General features: G+C 41.7%; 1 protein-coding gene across 5 annotated transcripts in view; it reads left to right on the forward strand.

Annotated features, from left to right (window-relative positions):
- Positions 1-19,273, forward strand: part of LOC128455108 (cAMP-specific 3',5'-cyclic phosphodiesterase 4B) — a 43,250-nt gene that overhangs the window by 10,603 nt on the left and 13,374 nt on the right. For 2 of the 5 annotated variants that reach the window (XM_053438747.1, XM_053438748.1), the window contains 5 exons: positions 4,589-4,780; positions 4,866-4,902; positions 6,746-6,816; positions 7,474-7,523; positions 18,946-19,058. In XM_053438747.1, the coding sequence (XP_053294722.1) occupies positions 4,589-4,780; positions 4,866-4,902; positions 6,746-6,816; positions 7,474-7,523; positions 18,946-19,058 (463 nt within the window). Of the gene's footprint in view, positions 1-4,588; positions 4,781-4,865; positions 4,903-6,745; positions 6,817-7,100; positions 7,227-7,473; positions 7,524-18,041; positions 18,234-18,945; positions 19,059-19,273 lie in introns of those variants that run through there. The other 3 variants (XM_053438749.1, XM_053438750.1, XM_053438751.1) reach the window with 3 other exon arrangements.

The following is a 19,273-nucleotide window of genomic DNA, read 5'->3' on the forward strand; positions in this document are numbered from 1 at the left end:
TCTTTAAAAGCCAGGGTTGCATTTATTTAGAAACAAGTTCACGAGCCGGAAAACTTCAACTCTGTTTATTACACAATCATAACTTTTTGTGTCTTATTTGCCAGATCAGCCGATCAACTTGTTGATTTGGTTTTGAATTGTATATATTGCAGTGAGAACATTTGAAACATATCTAACATAAGGTAATTCAAAGTATCGGAGTATCATATGTTTTTTTTTTTTTTTACAAATGTGTTTATTGAACTTTTTATATATTGACATAACAACAATAAAACAACACTCAACATACAACATTGGTCTAGACAGTCTATACATACTTACATTCACCCAATCAGTGTAAATGACAACAAGATAAAGACAAAGAGCCTAAGGCTAGCCAAGGACAACATTCGAGAGCACTGAAGCCACTGTAGAGCTGGAAAAGTGAAGATATGGAGTCGAAATGTTCATAAACTGTCCCTCTGAAGAGTGAAGCAGACAGGTCAGGTTCTCAAGGGGAAAACATTCCATAATTATCTTGTGCCAGTTCGATTTAGGGGGGGGGGTTTGTCGCTTATCCAAGACAAAAAGATTTTCTTCCTGGCTGCATATGTGAGGATATTATACAGTCTTGCAGCGTTGGCATCCACAATAGTATCCTGACTGGTGTAACCCAGATATTTTTTCCAAATCTTTCAAAACACCCATCCAATATGCTTGTATTTTAGGACATGACCAGATACAATGAGTATAGGTGCCCACTGAGATTTTACATTTTAAACATGCAGGTGAGCGTTGAGAGTTCATTTTATGTCTTTTGTTAGGAGAGATTTGTAAACGGTGCACAATCTTAAATTGTAGCAATCTGGCACGGTTACACGGTTATATTTTCTTTGTTTGAGTCCATATCTTAGTCCACTTATCCCCATCAAATCATATATGTTTTAATGGCTCTGTGCTGTAGACAGCCAGTGGACGGAGGTATTATGTGTCCTGGTTATCGGTCTGTATGTACATCGCATTCTTTTGGACATGATATCTCATTGAATTTCTTCAAATCTTGTAAAAACGTTCAGTTCAGCACTGAAGGACAAAGGTCTCTGTGAACTCAGAAAGCACATTTGTTTAAAGTTTAAAGTTTCCTTGTGAAAGCGACATCTCACAAACCCCCTCATAAATGTTTCTCCAAGTTTTGGCACCAACATTCAACTGGAGTTGTAGATTACGATCTGGTTGTCAAAGGTGAATATCAAGGTCACAGTGGCCTCACAAACAGTTTCTTTGTCCTTTCGACCATGATATCTCAATACCACCTTTTGAGAATTTCTTCAAATTTTCACCAGTTGTCACTGGGACTTAAATATTTGATTTCAAGGGGTCAAAGGTCACAGTCTCCTCATATTAGTCATAAATGTATTTGTGTAGACTGAATTTGTTAAATCATACAGAGCCTTATATAGCAATATATTATTCTCACGTTGCCAAAAATGGCTCCATTCCATTTGATTGAGTCCAGAAAGTGTGTTTTTTCAGAGATTCATCCGCATTTCAAAAACACTGGAAACATGTTTTGGCAATAAAGAGTCTGACGGCAGGAATTGGCCCCGGCTTCCAGCATTTTATTGAGTTCAGTCCAGTTGAGATTATTTACAGAGCCCAAATGGGAGGCTCTGGTTCTTCTCATCCAGTCACACAGTCTGTTTGGCTTTCAGCTTGTTGCGATAACGTAAATGTAAATTAACTCTAATGATGTTGACGTACAGTATATAAACACTGACAAACTTTTAAAATAACCCTGAATTTTTTTAATAATAGTACACAAGTTTCTGCCAGAGCTCAAACGCTATTTTTAGGTCAAGGAAAGCAGTCTGACAAAGAAGGAAAGTTTTGTCTGTCCAAAATAGAACGAAATGCATAACACTGAAACCTGAAATGTGAATATGAAAATCTGAATTTTGTACCAGTAAACTTTTTGGCCACATGAATTTGGTGTGTATTTTCACTGGATAACACCTAATGGCCTTCTTCCACACACCTACGAACCAGTTCCCCCTCCTCTGACCAGCTCGGCTTGACCTTTATGTGAACTTTACTCTCCTGTGTCCCTGATCATATTATTTTTAAATGATTACAATAATTATTTAAAAAACCCACCTCCGCCAAGGTAGTATTTTTTTTCTCTGTCTTAAACATTGGGAGATACATAACATTTTAGTTTAACCCATTGAATGGCTCCTGGATCTTAATGAAAATAACTGGGTATGTTTAAGAGACTGATATGTATGAAATACATACTGAGTGTGTGAAATGTGGTGCAGACCAAAATAAATATTTTGAGTTTAAATGTGGTTTCATTGGCAGAGTTATATGCCATTCGAGAAGAGGTATGACATTCTAGTTTACTTTGTGCTCTGGTTTATATCTCCCCTACGTCATTTGCACATCAGTGAGCCTTTTTAGGTTGATGAATAAATGAACAGCTGGCTTTTCTCCTGTAATACCCTCCTCTTCACCGTAAACTCTGCTACATATGCTTTTATATGGCGTCATAGGTGGCCGAGCGAAGGGCGGGAAGGGATGATGAACGCCCCGACTAATCTGCAGCGGTTTAACATACAGGGAAGAGGGACAGGTGGTCAGATAAACAGGTTGACTGCGAGTCTGTTCTCCAGTCCAGATCTGCCTGTTAGAATCTGCCTTGCCTGCATCGCTCCAGCGCGTGTTCTCCTGCTGGAGAGAAAGGTCTGTCGGTGTGTGAGTGAGTGAGCGGGCGGGCATCAGGGTATTTTGTTGCTCAATGAGAACGAACGAAGTGGACGGCAGAGAAGAATGTTTCGGAGGTCCCCCCGTTGCAGAGCTGGGCACTTTGACTTCGGCGAGGAAGTCGTCAGTAGACAATGCCTCTCGGCTCCCAGGTGACTCTTTAGTGATCTTCTTTATAATTTTAATCAAACGCTGTTTTGCAACTCTTTTAACCAGAGACTCTGTTTGGTATTTTCTTTCTTCCTCAAAACTGACCATGTTATGTCACTACAGTCATTTACATACCACAATTTTCTGCTTGTGTCAGACCAAGAGATTAGATTATTGTCATAGGTAAAGCATGTGGTCATAGTTGTGTGAAGTTGGGATTTGAATTACGCAAATGGCAGCGCTGATGACGTCTTTGCATGTGCGTAGACAGAGTTTGCACATTTCCCACTAATCTGAGTTTCTGTGGCAGAGGTGTGGGGTGGAGAGTGTCTCAGTGGGAGGGGGGTGTGTGTGCCTATTTAATCCCACATGCAGCAGAAATTACCAAGGCGGGGGTGAATTTGGGGCAGTCCATTTGTGTAGGATTGTGTGTGTGTGTGTTTTCTTGTGGATACACCTATAACAAGACTACCACTACATTTTTTTCTATAATATGAAATGCTAATTTGTTTTAATCAATCTGTCATATTATTATCCAAGATAAAATTATGTACTGAGTAAAATGTATTTTCATTTTTGTGCTATCTGTTTCCTGCCATGTATTCTCTGACCTTTTACCTCTAAACTCCATCCGTCCATCTGACGAGATCATCTGGCTACACAATCGTTTGTCCTTTGCTCCTGCACCCACTCCATGGTGATAAACAGATTATGTCTGCCTGCAGACATCTGTGGTGATTTCACTGCATTATCAGAAAAACATGCTGGTGGGAAGACTTTTAGACGTTTTCATCACGTTTACATATTAAATGTGCACAACATGCGCCAAATCTGAGGCTTGTGGGTTTGCTCTGCCTTCATAAATGTTGTATCCGCGGTCTGTTGGTTGCCTTTTCAGTATTTTCTTTGTATTGCTACTTCTATTATTAAGGCTTTATAGGGATAAATGAATGGAGCTGTCACAGTGGGGGATCTAGATTTTTTCTATATCAGGGGCCAAAAGGGGACAATTATATGTCCAACATCCATGTGAAATTCCTTATTTAGTAAGGTAAGTTTATTCCTTGTTTACTGTTAGTTCTATAGGTTTGAGTCAAAGCCAAATCATTGAACATATTTTGAAAATAGTTTCTTATTTAGGCGATTGTGTTTTAAAGAAAAGCTTCTACAAAAGAAAGTCTTAACAAACTGGGAAATGTTTTGTCAGTTTTGTTCGGAAGTTACTACTCTTTTTTTAAAGACTACTACAGGACAATTCAGGGGCCAATCAGAGTCCAGTTTGGGCCAGTGCTCAGTTTTCTGGTGAGACACAAACCAGAAGAGCTGTTTCCAATAAAGCCGAACCGCTATCACTGACCAGCAGAGCAAACATGTTTTATATTTACGTTTGTTTTGTGTTTATGTTAAGGATGGATAGATGAGTAATATCCATTTTAGGGTTTATGCAGCCATCTCTTCGCTGAGTGGGATCTGTGGACCTGTTGCTCAATAACCCTTACTGGAAGTCCGTAGTGCATAACGCTGATATTTGATTGACATGGTATTCAAAATGCAGAGGGAGAAGTCAGGTCCTTGAAGCTGATGAACACACACATTCACTGATTTCACGTAGTTACTTTAAAACCTTTTTCTTTCATATGCAGCCTTCTCTTCTTTATTTTCTGTTCATCCCTCTCGTTTGTCTCTCTCCTTCCAGCTGCGAAGTGGAGAATGGCCCTCTGCTGTGCTGCAGTCCGTCGGACCCGGCGTCCCCGAGCTCCGGTCTGGTTCTACACCCCAACTATAGCGGCCACGGTCAGCGCAGGGAGTCCTTCCTGTACCGCTCTGACAGCGAGTATGATCTGTCGCCCAAGTCCCTGTCACGAAAGTCATCCATTGGTGGAGATCTGTGAGTTGTTTGCATCCACTTCACAATGACCATCTATGTATGTGTTTGTGTATAACTCCGTCTTTCCTTTCCTTCATTATCTCAGGCACGGAGAGGACTTGATTGTGACTCCGTTTGCTCAGGTAAGAGCTGATTTCAAGTCAGTAAATCTCCCTCTGTCAACATGTCTGTTGTGGTCGGTGGAGAGAGCGATCGATGACAAAGTGCACGTCTCCGCCAGTCATGCGTGTTGTGCACTGTGGCAAGGATAAACGCTTCACTTCCTGCGTCTGTCACGCGACGTCGATCCTTGCCTGCAAATTGCTCATTATGGTCCACGCTATCAATTGCACATCACACTGTGAAAATGTTATGTAAAACGAATGATAGTTATAAAACAAAGCTTATTTCCTGTTGCCAGTAGGTGGAGCCATCATATATATAGATATAGATCTGTTCAAGTAGGCGCTCTCATGTAGCGTGAGCAATTTTGTGTCAATTGGACAATGCTACCACAACTTAATTTTCAAACTGATCAGTAGGGGACGCTATGACCCTGAACTAATATTAATACATAGAGCTGTTCAGATCAGGATTGTGATCATAGGTCAGTAGCTCGGAGCCGGTTGGATAATGCAGAGTGGATTAACAAAGTACTTCCTGTTTCATGGCGAATCAGTAGGTGGCGCTATTACACTGATAAAATATTGACACAGAGCTGTTCAGGCTTGGACTCTAATCAGGAGACAGAAGTTTGGTAGTGATAGGACAATGCAGAGGGGAGTTATGACAACATCGTGTCCTTTGGCGAAGGACTATCCTTCGCCGCACATCAATGTTTGCACGGTTTGAGGAAATGTCACAATTCCGACCATGATCCAATGACTTGACTGAGCTCCTTTGAGCTGTATATTGTAAAGCAGCCAGTAGCAGTTCATCAAAGTATAAAACATGTCCCTTCCTGTAGCCACCAGGGGGAGCTGTGTTTTCAAGTCATAATTTCTATGTAAATGTCATCAAGCCGGGACCCTTGTCTTACATGTCTAGTTTGGACTCGATTGGACCATGTATGTCTGAGTTACAGGACCTCGTGTTTTGAAGCCGTTTATCAAACCCTAACCCTAATTTGAAGTTGATCTCATGAAAGCCCTGGGACAAGTACTTCAAAGTTAAACTGTGGAATACGGCCAAAATGGCAACTAAATTGAAAATGGCGGGCTTCCTGTTGCGTTTTTTTCACAATCAGTCAAGGGGAAACCTAAGGGCTGGTTCCAGGGGGCGCTGTTGAGCCATTTTGCCACACCCATTTTTCAAATTACTCCAGAATACGTATATGTTCACCACTTTCTAATTTTCTACAAAGTTTGGTAAGAAGTTCAGCATGTTAAAGCCCTCAAAAGCCAATTCAGTTTCGTAAGAATAATAATAATAAGATGAATCCTTACAATTTCAATAGGGCCTCTCACCATTCGGTGCTCGGGCCCTAATGAACTTCCTTGCTCAGTCAGGATTAACTTCCCTGCCCTCTGGTGGCCTGTAGTAGACATGGCATGGGCTGCTTTTCAATGGCAAAGGTCATTTTAGGCTCATCACCCAAAACCTACTGCTCAAATTATTTTTCAAAACAATCATTAATGATAGTATATTTATGTGTGTGATTGATTTTTTTTTTTGATTGCTCTCTAATGATTACAGCAGCTTAGGGTTCTTACCTTCTTACAACTTACTGTACCACCATTATTGTGAGAGGTAAAGACCACAATAAAAATTAGTCAAACACTTGCGTATCTTCTGAGCACCTTTTACATTATCATAACACTATAAATATTAGTGACATTATCAGTGTGTATTTTCTCTCGTCTCTTCCACAATCGTCTTATACTGTTTATATAGTTAAATATTCCTCATATTTCTACCCTACCGTGTTCAACTCCTCATATGGCTTCTTCTTGTCATTATTATAATGTTTTTTTTGTTTTTTTTTAGGTTCTAGCAAGCCTTCGGACCGTCAGGAACAACTTCACCACTTTGACAAATGTACAATGTGCATCCCATAAGTAAGACATCTCATTGTGTAATGGTGTGTGCTTTGTGACTACAGGCTGTTTTCAGCTATGGAAAAAGGCTTTTATACTAGGAGCCATATTTGTTTATTTAATGTATGCTGGTATAAATCCTTTGCAAAAAATAATGGTTAAAAAACATATTTAGATGCCACAGTTCAAGATACCTACATCCCACACTTGGTGGCGCCAGTTCATCAGAACCTCCCCCAGTGCTGTGGTTTCATGAAGAGCGGACCCAAACATTTAGAGAGTCTGGTTTGCTGCACTGTCACTGGAAATCCTGAACTGGACACAGTGACATTTTCTATTTGCCTGACGAGGTTACCTCATCTCATTCTGGTGCTATGAGAGCTCCCTCGGATCTCCGTAATGGGACAGTCCTGTGGCTGCACATGCTTCAGGTCTGTGCCACAGGTGGAAACAGTCAAAGAAACTTAGGAAAGACTGGTCACCGTGAGCTGAGAGTTAATTTGACGAAACAGTGTCACGCAGTGTCAGTTGAAAATCGGACTTGTCCCATGCAGAGAGACAGAGCATCTATTCAGTGTTTCTTACAGAAACCAAATCACATTAGTAGAACAAATTGATGCAAACATCTGTTACACATCTGGTTTTAATTGTTTGTGACTTGTTTCTCTTTGGATTCAGGAGGTCTCCTGCTGCAAATCAGCCGTCTGTCACCAAAGTCTGTCTGTCAGGTGAGTGCAGCCTCAAGCCCTCCACTATATGAGGAGGGGAGGATGAATACACCTGCAATAGAGCCTATGATTCTGAGATATGTGAATAACTGGAACGTGCATGCGCACACTCCAGTTGTGCAATCTTTTTACTGTGGTAGTTGTTTGTTTCATTTCCTAGAACTCAAATGTCAAGATCGGCTGCAAGAGGAGGACAATGAGATGAGCTTAAGATTTAAGACATAATGATGCAAAAATAAATACGCTCCAATCAGTGTTTTCCTGCTGTGGTAATCACAGTACGTGCAGTTTTATGGGAAAAAAAACAGAGATAGAAATTTCACTTGCATGTGACGTTTATCTCCACAGTCATCAGCAATATTCACAGCAGCGTACAGTGACTTCCTGTTCTCACACTTGAACAGTAGATGAATATTTGTGTTTATGTTTTCAATCAACATGCTCAGTCAAGTATGCATTTTGCACACAATATAATAAAACAAGATATAAAATAAAAAAAGTGTCTGACACAGCAACCCGTCAGGAATATGATATAAGTGAATATTATTAATGATAATATTAATAATTACTATTGTTATTGTTGTTTTTGTAATCTTCAAGCAAACAAGGACAGAATTAAATATGCATGGTCAATGGGTCATTACAAAACATATGCATCATAATTTAGGAAATGCATATAGAAACTTATACAGTAGTAGAATAAAGATTTAAAGAGTCAGTTTTAAGACGAGACTCAAAAGTAGCAGCAGGTTCATCTGATCTATTAGATTGTGGACAGCTAAAAGAGGGTGAGAGCCTGAAAAAAAGATTGAATGGTTTGTACTCAGATCAAGTCGATTTGAAGGAGGGAGTGGATAAGAGAAAGAGAAGAAGAGGAGGGAGGGTGGTTGGGATATTAGTTCCTGCTACTCTGCTTCTGCAAGCCCCATTTACGTCAGCACAGCCTGCACACGGCCGCTCTCCACTTCCTATCAGCACAAATTAGCTGCTGGGGGTGTCCCGCGGCAGGAAAAAATACAAGACGAGTAAGTGTGAGTCCCTCATTGTCCTTCCTCCTCCACACTTCTCACAAACCTTGACCTTCCCCAAGTCATCGCTGATGAGCGAAGCCGTGCTGCTATTGGTTTCCATCGTGACGCATGGGCTTAGATAAAATGAGGAAAACAAACGTGATTAATTCAGTTTTTAATCTGTTTGAAACCTCTGCGAGACGATACACGCCGCGCAACTCCTGTGTCACCACAGAGCATCGCCGTCATCAAGACAGTACACCCGCCACTACATAATGGGGATTGTTCCCAATGTTCAGGAGGAGTACAACAATTAACAATATAACAAGAAGCCCTCGTGTCCTTCTCTTGGCTGCTCTCTGTCTCGTTTCTGGGCAGGAAAAAGGAGAACAGATTTTTCCTGTTTTGCATCTGTGTTTTCAGTGAGCCATTATTATTCCCAGTGGTGGAAAAAGACACAGTACCTGCGTCTTTCTGGGCGCCAGCTCAGCATAGATGTGAAAGATCCCTTTGAATCTTTGACAACCCCTGTAAAGGGATTTGAGCAGGACACAGCGAGTGAAACACGTCAGAAATCAGGGTTCTGTGAATTCCTGGTGGCGGGGATGTAGTGGTTTCAAGAAAGAGTGAAAGATTAAACAAGTTGAGTGAGTAAGGAGAGAAAGAAAAGACACCAAAGGTCAGAGGCAAACGTCACAGTTTGTCTTTTTAATCAGATGCCATCCGGGAGAAGCAGGAAAAAAAAGTCAGATGAAATAAACAGTCACTGGGTGAAAGTGCATGAGAAGCAAAGAAGGCTGTATGTGTGTTGGAGGGGGGGGTCATAATAGAAATCAGCTCGGCGTCAAGTGCGTCAGTGCAGCCTGTGTACACTAGTAAACTTCTTTACTCCAGTAACGTGTATTGTACTTTTCCTCATGTGACTTTGCAGTTTTCCCGCACACAAACCGCCTTGGCCCCATCACACAGCAGCGGTCCCTTGAGACAGGCAGCTCAACAAAGGACATACTCTTTCCAGACTGATTCAGATTACAGGCTTTGCTCTATATTACGCCTGATAAATGGCACTTTTGAAGAATATTCTTGATTGTGACGTCTTTCGCTGTCGGGAGTCGTAAATAATCTGTATCAGTTAACAATGTCATTAGCTGTAAGATCGTCACAGATGGTTGGGTAAATGGTTAGACATTGAGCAAGGAAGGGATGTTGAAACCTGATCCTGTTCTTTGAGTGAATGTTCCCTTTGCCCGGACCTGGAGACACTAATGTTTCAGGCAGCGCTGCGGGCCAGAGAGATCCTTCCCTTTCTCTATAATTTGACTCTGCAAAGAAAAATGTAGAAAAACAAATCCTCATTCTAGTTGACTGGTAGACAGACTGCATTACATTCAGATAGATTCCGGGTTGGCTACATCTTTAGTTATTGAGCACTTTAAATACAACATAGTAGATTCAAGGTGCTTTAACACACAAAGATAACAAGACAAAAATGTTTCATTATTATTATCACTAACCTCACCAGTAGCAGAAATAACAATAATACTAACGCCTCAACAATGTAGGCACATTGAGAGGCCAATGAATTACATTTTTTAAGCTTTCCCCTGGTTTCTATATATGCTAAGCTAAGCTAAAAGGCTGCAAGGCTGTAGATCTATATTTACCAGACATGTAAGATAGGAGTACAATTCTTCACTTTTAACTTAGTATGACTTAAACAAGTAGTCTTCTATTAGACGTGTAGGTACCAGGCATACGCTCGAAATCGAATCGAAAGTGGCAGATTTACATTTGAAATGGGAGCACGGACTAATGGGGTTTGTTTAACCTGAGCTGTGTTAAATGTTGCATGGTTCAATGTTCAAAAGTTGTCTCACCAAAAATTAGACCCATGCTACTTAAATCTGAAGGAGCAATACGATTGGACACAGAACAGGAGCTAGCTTGTCTGGCTCTCTCCAAAGGAAACAAAGAATGAAATTGCACGCAGCTGTGAGTGGTTGTCTGTCTTTGTTGGTCCTGTGATGTTGACCTGTCCCGGGTGTGTCTCTTGCAAAAAGATCCTTGTGATGGTTGGACAATTAGTTTGTACAAACGCAGAAGATTAGGATTAGTTTTGTACTGTCAGCTACACGTCCATAAAACTATTAATTTGTTTTTGATAATTTGCATGCCCCCGCGCCACCGACAGCCAGTGGCCGAAGCCATTAAGTGTTCAGGTTGTCGGCCTGTCCTTCCGTCCCATTCTTGTGAACCAAATATCTCAGGAACACCTATAGGGAATTTTTCAAATTTGTTACAAACGTTCTCTTGCACTCAAAGACGAACTGATTTGATTTTGAAGTGCTCAAAGGTCACTGTGACTTCATATGAGCCTGGAAACAGATGTATGTGGACTGAAACTGCACTGGTTGGCAGTGGTGGTAATCCCAGTCGGTTTTAAGAGGTGTGGTCGACTGATTGTGTTACATTTAGATAGAGCCTGTTTAACTTTGCCTGGTGTCTGTCTTTATGCTAAGCTAAGCTAAACTGCTGCAAGGCTGTAGATCTATATTCACCAGACGTAAGAAAGATCTCCCACCTTCACTTTTAACTCTCTGCTAGAAATGTATTTAAATTTTTTTATGATTAAAAAATAGGATTTATTTTTTGTTGATCCACTTTATAGAGACTCAACTATGTACATTTTGTTTTTAGGTCAGACATATTTTTTCCAATAATTGATTACGGAACTGAATGAAGAGTATTCATTTATCATAACTCCAGCAATTATAATAAGTAATGTTTAAAATTACAATATATTTAAATTAATTAAGTGTGCTAGGACATAATGTTGCATTATAATGTCTTTCTCTGCAATGTGTTTTTGTTGCAGTGCCTTTGCATTTTGTTAAAGCAACATTTTCTCAGACTTCACTGACAGAGCCACTGTTTGTTTTTATTAGTGTCAAGTGGTACTGTCTTTTACCTTATATGGATATGTTGTTTGTTAATTCCCTAATTGGCAAAAAGACACGTGACTCTGTGCGTACACTGCTCAGGGTGTGGAGCCCCGCACAATGAGAATTGCTCACTCGTCTATTGTCTCATTTTGTAAACATGTCCTGGGAGAGAAGTAATAAAGAGTAGTGAAGAATAAGCTCGTTCAAAACAGGTTCCGACAGCACAAAAGAAAAAGAAAAGCATGTGTCAGTTCCCGTAATCTGCTCTATGATTACATTCAATCTGATGTGATCGCATTTAAATCAGGCCAGGAGTGTTGCAGTCATAGTTTGTGTTTCTTGTGTGTGTGCGTGTGCAAAGAAGTGCACCGGCCTGTTATCTCAGGTGAAACTATTGCAACCAAACCTGCCTCAGCCTCGTGTATTCCAGTAAAAATGAATTGTGCTACGATTAAAATACTTAACTTTAGCGGTTTAGTTTTTGCAAACCCTTTATGCCAGGGATGTGCACAGACATTTTGAGGGACCCCTGCTTTAACATGGAAAAGAAAATAACACATTATTGCACAACATCCTGCAAACGTGTCAAACTGAGCATTGTTGAGGTTTTTTATTTACAGAGAATCACAACGATCACACAAAAGACTCACACTGAACTTGTGACACAACGTGTCCACATCAGCCTCAAGTCCCAGGGTAAACACAACTGTCTTTCTCTGACGTAAAACAAGTTTCACATGACACGGGGCAATGGACATCGCTTGGCATCCTCTTTTTTTATTTTTTTATCTTCGATGTTGCAACTTTTGGTGATACCTTGGGTAACAACTGCAGTGGGGCAGCTCAGTCGAGAATTGCAAACAGGGAGTGGCCCAGGTCAATTAAGCCGTGAACGGTGCACGTCCACACTTTATAGTTGATCAGTCCTGCATCAACAGCATGATCCATGATTTATGATTAAACACTTTAGTATCTGCTCTCTTTTAACATTGTGGTGTCAAGGCAAGGGAAGTTTAATTGTATTTAAACCTAATAGGATTTGTATGTGATACAGGTTTTTTAAATACAGTCACCTGCTGTCATGATTCCCACACTTTTAAAAAATGAAACGCATCAGAGAGGAGATGCATATATTTTATTGCAGTACAACAATGCCATTTCTCCCTGATCATGGCATTGTGTATTCAGTTGAATGATGAGTTATAGTAAACAACCTTACAGGTTGAAAATGTTAATGTTTTATTATAGCATCCATGTCATGATGAAATCATTGCTGCCATATTATCATAGATTCATTTGCAACTCAGTAAGCTTAAGCTCATGTGTATATTTATATATGACAGAGAAAATGCGCTGTTGAAGTGTGCAGGATCAAATTGTGAGACTTCTTATCCCCCCTCAAAACAGGCCATTAACTCCTTTCCCAGTGCCAGCAGAGGAGTTTGCCTTTCTGTCTTTTCACCCGGCGCTTCATGTTCCACGTCACAAACACATCGAAAACTGAGAAGCTCTCTCACCTCGTTTTCTTGCAAAATGAGTGCATTCACCAGAGTGTCATTTTCCATTTCTGCCGATCACAGCTAATTAAACCATTTAATACATAACCCAGGAGTGAATGCTGATTGTATCTATTCCCATTGTAGATAAAAGTCATATGTTAGGGAGTTTTTGGGCCAGTGGAAAAGAGGCTTTAGTGACTTCTTCATGACATCCTTTATGGGCATCTTTTTCTATATAAGTAGTAGCTTGTCTTTCCAGTCTTATTATCTAAGCAGATCCGTTGGAAAATGTCAGAGGATGTTTTTGAAGACATTGACCTTTGACACATCACCTCAAAAAGTTTATCTTCATGAGATACCCTCCCTAATAATATTCCCACCAATTTGGAGAAAATCTTTCCATGCATTGTTGAGTTAGTTTTGTAGACACACACACAGACAGGGGCGGGAGGGAGGGAAATCCCCTACTTGCGTGCAGGGTAATAATGAATCAACAGACGGATGGATGGACACACAGACGGACAGCTGGCCACACACTGGCAGCCAGAACTAATTTGACCTGACATTTTCAGTCTGAGCCGTCCGCTCCGCTCCAGTCTGAGACAGTCACTCAGCTCCGCAGCAGGAATCCATGTCAGGTTTTCCATGCTGGCGGCAGAGGAGAAGATCTGCAGGGCTGGACGCGTGCAGCCTGGTTAAGTATTTGAATTATGTCATTGACGTCAGCACAGTCATAAATCTCGCTGCGGCCCATCCCTCCAGCTGGCCCATGCCAGCACAGCTCCATGGTGCATTGTGCAGGAGCTGTCTCACAGGCCGTAATGAGGTGTATGTCAGAATGTGTGTGTTTGGATAACTGCGAAAAGCCTTTTGTTTTCATAGGTGAGGAGATTATGCCACAATTATAAACTATGAAGAGTCATAATCAGGACTGAGAAATGTTTGTGAGAAAAGGCAGCTGGTGATAGTGTGGTTTCGGGGTTGGACTGGTTCTAAATGTCCAACACAACACAGGTTCACCAGAGTTTAGTTCTGTAGAAGGGACACTTCATAGGAAAACAGTGGGACAGATAAAGATCTTATCATATAGCATTGTATTGAATTCGGTCTCATACAGTAGCACAGTACTTTTTATTGAATCATTCTAAATAAATAAAAGTACAACATCATGTTGCCTACATACTATTAACATTTAAGGAAAATGTTTAATAAACTGCAAAATAATCTGTATAATGTTAGATCTACTTTTACCTATGTCAGTAATGGTTCAAGAAATATTGATTGAAAGTTCTATTTGCATATTTTCCTAAAGAAATTACAACAACAGATGTTTAGATTTTTGAAAACTCGGGATCCAAGCTGGATCTTAGCTGTTATTTACTGTATGTGCTGTTAACTGCTGTTACATATTTTTAACTTCATATATATAATATATTCCAATGGTGCAGTATACAGCACCTTAAGAGTTAAGAGCACCCCGTTACATTTGTTGCAAGCAAGTCACTGATTCAAATATTTACAGTCTTGCTGTATTTTTCCACCAAGTGTGACTGTGTTGAAACGTTTCTTTCTCTCCCTCTTTGTCTGTAGTGTCAATTTATTTTCATGCGTCTCTGAAAAACCTGAATAAGTTGACGTAGGTTGGGGGGGGCTGATACACCGGTGATTCATTCAACCACCCTGTGTGTCTTAGCTCCATGTGCAGCGCAAAGTCAAACAAACGCAGCCGTGAGCACAGGCACGTATCAGTGTGTCGGAGTGTGCACTCTTCTCCTTCATGATGTGGGGAGGTCAACACGAGGAATGCGTTGTGTTTGCGCACATGCAGATAGCTCGGGGTTGTTTACACCCGAACTGACGCTGGTGACTGCAGTCGTATTCATCGACCCGTAAGCGGTTGTTTTACTCCCTGACGAGTTCAATTAGTGGGAATAAACATGACTCGAGCCGTATTCGTCACTGAGTGAAGTCCGCCTTGCCGTGAAAACTCAGACACTGGAGGAAACCCTCCGCTGCATGTACAGCCTGTAAAGCTGCTTAGAAACTTGTGGATGGAAGTGACATAGTACATATGTACTTGTACAGATGTAGGATTTTACAAACAAAATATGGCACTGCCCAAAAGTGTGGGACCATTAACTTGAAAGACACATTGTTTAATTCACCACCTAGTGGCTAGTTTAACAGAGCATACAGTAACTAGAATAGCACTCTAAGAGCCTGATTGGCCTCTTAGTACGCAAACCTGATTTCATAAAGATTTAAGCATTATTTCTTGAGAAGTTCACAGAAATATCCTATTTAGAACTGAAATCCTGGATCCTGCTAAGTTCTGGTTCTTCCTTGGCCCCATCCTTCCAACATGTTTCAAGAGTATTTGTTGAGCAGTTTCAGTGTAATGCTTCTTACCAGACAGACAACAATGAAAACATAATGACCTTGGAGGAGATAATTACGATTAGAATCCTCTTGACCTGTTCCAGTTTTGCTTCTTATATATTAATGCATTTGTTATAAAATCTAGAGCCCAACCGATTTATCGTTTGGCCAATAAAATCAATCAACATGAGCCCGGTATCAGAGTTTATGTTTGCTGTTGTGGAAACCTTATCTTCTAGAATACAGAAAACATGTGTATAAGATTTTCGAAAAATGTGTTTCGTATAGTTTCTTACATCAAGTTCTAAGTATTTGGTTCTATTTAAATTTTTATTTATTTATAGTTATTTATAATTAAGTTTATGGTAAAACTTTAAGATATCAAGCGTCGCTTACATTTATTTTTCTTAAGGGTTTGATCACGACATCTTAGGAATCATTTCCAGATTATAATTTTTTTATATTGACGGCCAAATGTTTAGTTATCTGAAACTAATGCTGGTTAACAATTCCAAAAAGTCCATAGCAGTCAGGCTCTACTAAAAAAAAACAAATAATGTCTACACAAATATAACATCTCCAAGAAGGACCATTCTCCATGAATACTTTTTATACTGAAGTACATTTTTTATATTACTTACGGAAAATTTGGAATGCAGGGTCTTTCTTATAATCAAATATTTTTTGTTGTGGTACTATTACTTTACTTAAGTAAATACTTAATCTGTCACTGGCTGTAGCTCATCAGTAGGTGGTATAATAGATGAGACAGAACAGTTCTTCTCACCAAGCTTCCCCCAGACAGCAAGAGAATCAAGGTTTGTGGGGGGGAGGGCTGAGAGCACAGAGAGCAGCAGTGTGAGCTGGATGTGAGTGGAAGGTGTCTTGGGCGGGAATGGAGGTGGTGAGGGGGCTGCGGGTGTTTGAGCTCGGCCCTGGTCGTTAGTGCAGTTGATGGCTCTCACAGAGGTCGGTTTGTGGCCCTATAGTGGGAGAAAGATGGGGCGAGAGGGGGGAGAGAGGGGAGGCAGACGGGGTCTGTCTGCACACTGAGGTCTGTTGTCCTCTGGGCAGCCTCCAGCATATGGCCAAAGCATTAGAAGCGACTGAGGGAAGAAAAAAGTTGACTTCAACTGAAAAACAGGCTGGAAAAGTACCTCGCACTCTGTCTGGGAGCAGGTTTTCTCAGACTGAAAGTTAGTCACGCCACCTTTGACTGGTGACATGGGGAAATGTCTGCCAGCCCATGCAGCACTGTATTCACGATGGAGCAGAGCTGATGACGGCCTCAGCAGTCCAATCTACTTCTATTGTGTGCACAAATCCTTGTTGTAGTCACAACTCCCACTCTCAAATCTGATTATTACACAAGTCAGATAAGTGACGTGTGGCTCCAGGTCTAACTGAATCCCAAGAGATGAATGAGGGAAATTCTGCCTCTGTGATCTTGAGGAGCCGGTAAACCTTTGTTCTGCAGTCCACATCGGAGTGGTTTACAGCCATCGAGAACTGGACTCGGCGTATGAATTAGCCTCCAGCTTCAAAAGGGCCTGATTCCTGTTCATACAAAGAGCCAACACTTTGATGTTCACCGCCTGCACTGGTAAAATGTCCAATGTCTCTTTAAGCCCTCATCGGAGGGAAACGAGTGCAGGATGTGGTCCCACCTTCTTGGCAACATCTCCTGCTCTTATGGCTCAAGACGGCCGCACATGGGTATATACCCAGTTTCAACAGCTCACCACCTTGTGCGTGAGCTGCTTTAATGTTTTACTTTTTGATCTGCGTCACTGATTTTTACATGGCTCGGATGCCAGTGGTTCCTGTGAATAGTTAGGGCCGCGGAACTTGGCGTCCAGTCGTATATTAGAGCCAAGAGTTCTTTGAATCCTCCAACCTGGATCTCAAATAAAGGAAAACTGCTCTGACCTGAGGAACGTGGCTTGCGCTTGCAGTCTTCCTCTTGTAATTTGAGGAGCGAGCGGCATGATTCCTAAAAACCACAGTCGAAGTCAAACAGCAGAACCTAGACTTTCCTGTGTGATTTGGAAGAGTCGTCATGCTGTTCTGATACCTTTTCAATGAAGGGAGGTTTCCTGAACTGCACATGTACTGTTCTGTTTGAAATCTCAGTGAGGCTCTTTGTCAAACACTGGTGGTTCAGAGTCTGTGCGCCATCACAGGCCTTTGAAGTGCTTTGAACCACTATATTGACGTAAATTGGGGAGCAGCACGCTGGCTGTCCTGTTGTGCTAAGCATATGGGGTAAATTTCTTCCATGTGTGAAGCCCTATGAAGTCGAGATCAGTGTTTTCCATAGAGCACGGGAGACGGGGAGATCCAGATGCGGGAGTGTCTGCTCCCTCCAGGCAGAAATGTGTCGAATCAACATTCTGCATATTGGAATATGATGTTTCTTAATTAGTTAGCTTGTGTTATATCATCTTATTTTTTTCTACTTCTGACACTTTGTCAGCCCACCGCGTGTGAGACACGTCCGCTAACGACACCAGCGGTTCACTGAATGACAGCTACGATTGTCCTCAGCAGTCTCTCCCGCCATTCAGTAATTCCACTCCTTGTTTTGTGCAAATTCAGGGCCAAAGAGGAAGTGCTTTGGTTTATTTTGGCACACAGGAGACCCCGGCCTGTTCTCCCCCCAAATGCAGTGAGTCAAAGTTTGCCTCTCGTGTTGCATGTGCAAACACAGGGCTTGGTGTTTGATATAATTTTTTTTTCTCCCTCTGAGAGGTTGAGAGAGGAGAGAGAGTTTGTGGAGCGTGGTGGTGTGGTGTGAGCTGCTGCTGCAGCACAGTACAGCCTTGAAGTGGTCTGCAGGTTTCAGAAAGGAAGTCATCGGGAGTGGAGTAAGTTGACAAAGTGCGTCAAATACGCTACAGCAGGTTGTTGTCTCTGCCTCCTCTTCCTGTCTAAACTCTTCTTCTTGTTCCTGTAGTTTCATTCTATCAGTAATCATAAACATAACTCAGTGAATCTGCACAGTATAAAAAAGCTAAGCCAGATGGTTCTGTTTCACCAAACTTCTGCATTGGGGTTGTGTCACTGTACCTCAATGTACACACCGGTTGTATATGTTTGAATGAGAGGGAGGGGGGGGGGGGGTCCCAGACACATCAACAGCAGGAGGCAGCAGACCGCCTGCTTCGTGAGCCACTCGCTCATGGTACTGAGAGGGTGTATTAGCGGTCAAGAGAGAAAGTGAGAAGGGGTGGGGGAACCAGACAGAGTGGGAGGGGGTTTGCAGAGTGCATGGGAGCGAGGGAATGAGGGGGTACGGAGAGAAAGAGCCTACAGAGAGAGGGCGAGTTAGCAAACAGTAACTCTAGCCTCAGTTTGTCTGCAGAGTGCAACTTCTGTGAACTTTCTGAGGTGGTGGAGCGGAACAAGATGAAGGAGCTTTGTGTGCACACTTCCCCCTCTTCCTCTGCGACTGCCGGATGTCCCTCCGGCCAGTCCTCTGTACGATCGAGCCACTCCGGGACCCTCGGACCTACATGCATGGTGTCGGGGGGTTCTGCCATGGACATGGATCCACTCGGGCCTGATTACGTGTCCATGTGTCTGTTGGCAGATGAGTCCTACCAGAAGCTGGCTATGGAGACAATGGAGGAGCTGGACTGGTGTCTGGACCAGTTGGAGACCATCCAGACCTACCGCTCTGTCAGTGACATGGCCTCCAACAAGGTAGGGAAATGGAACCTATATATTTTTAAATATATATATATGCAAGCAATACATTTGCTGCAAAGGTTATGCATGCATGTATCTAATCTTTAGATTTCATCATTTAAACTCTTCTCTGATGATGGGACTGATGTAGGTTCCACATTCGTGCTTTTTGCTGCACAGGGGCATTAATATATATTTTTGTCATAATTTGAAGAATTATCTGAAGGGAA

This window comes from Pleuronectes platessa, chromosome 13 (assembly GCF_947347685.1).
Source record: "Pleuronectes platessa chromosome 13, fPlePla1.1, whole genome shotgun sequence".
NCBI lineage: Eukaryota > Metazoa > Chordata > Actinopteri > Pleuronectiformes > Pleuronectidae > Pleuronectes > Pleuronectes platessa.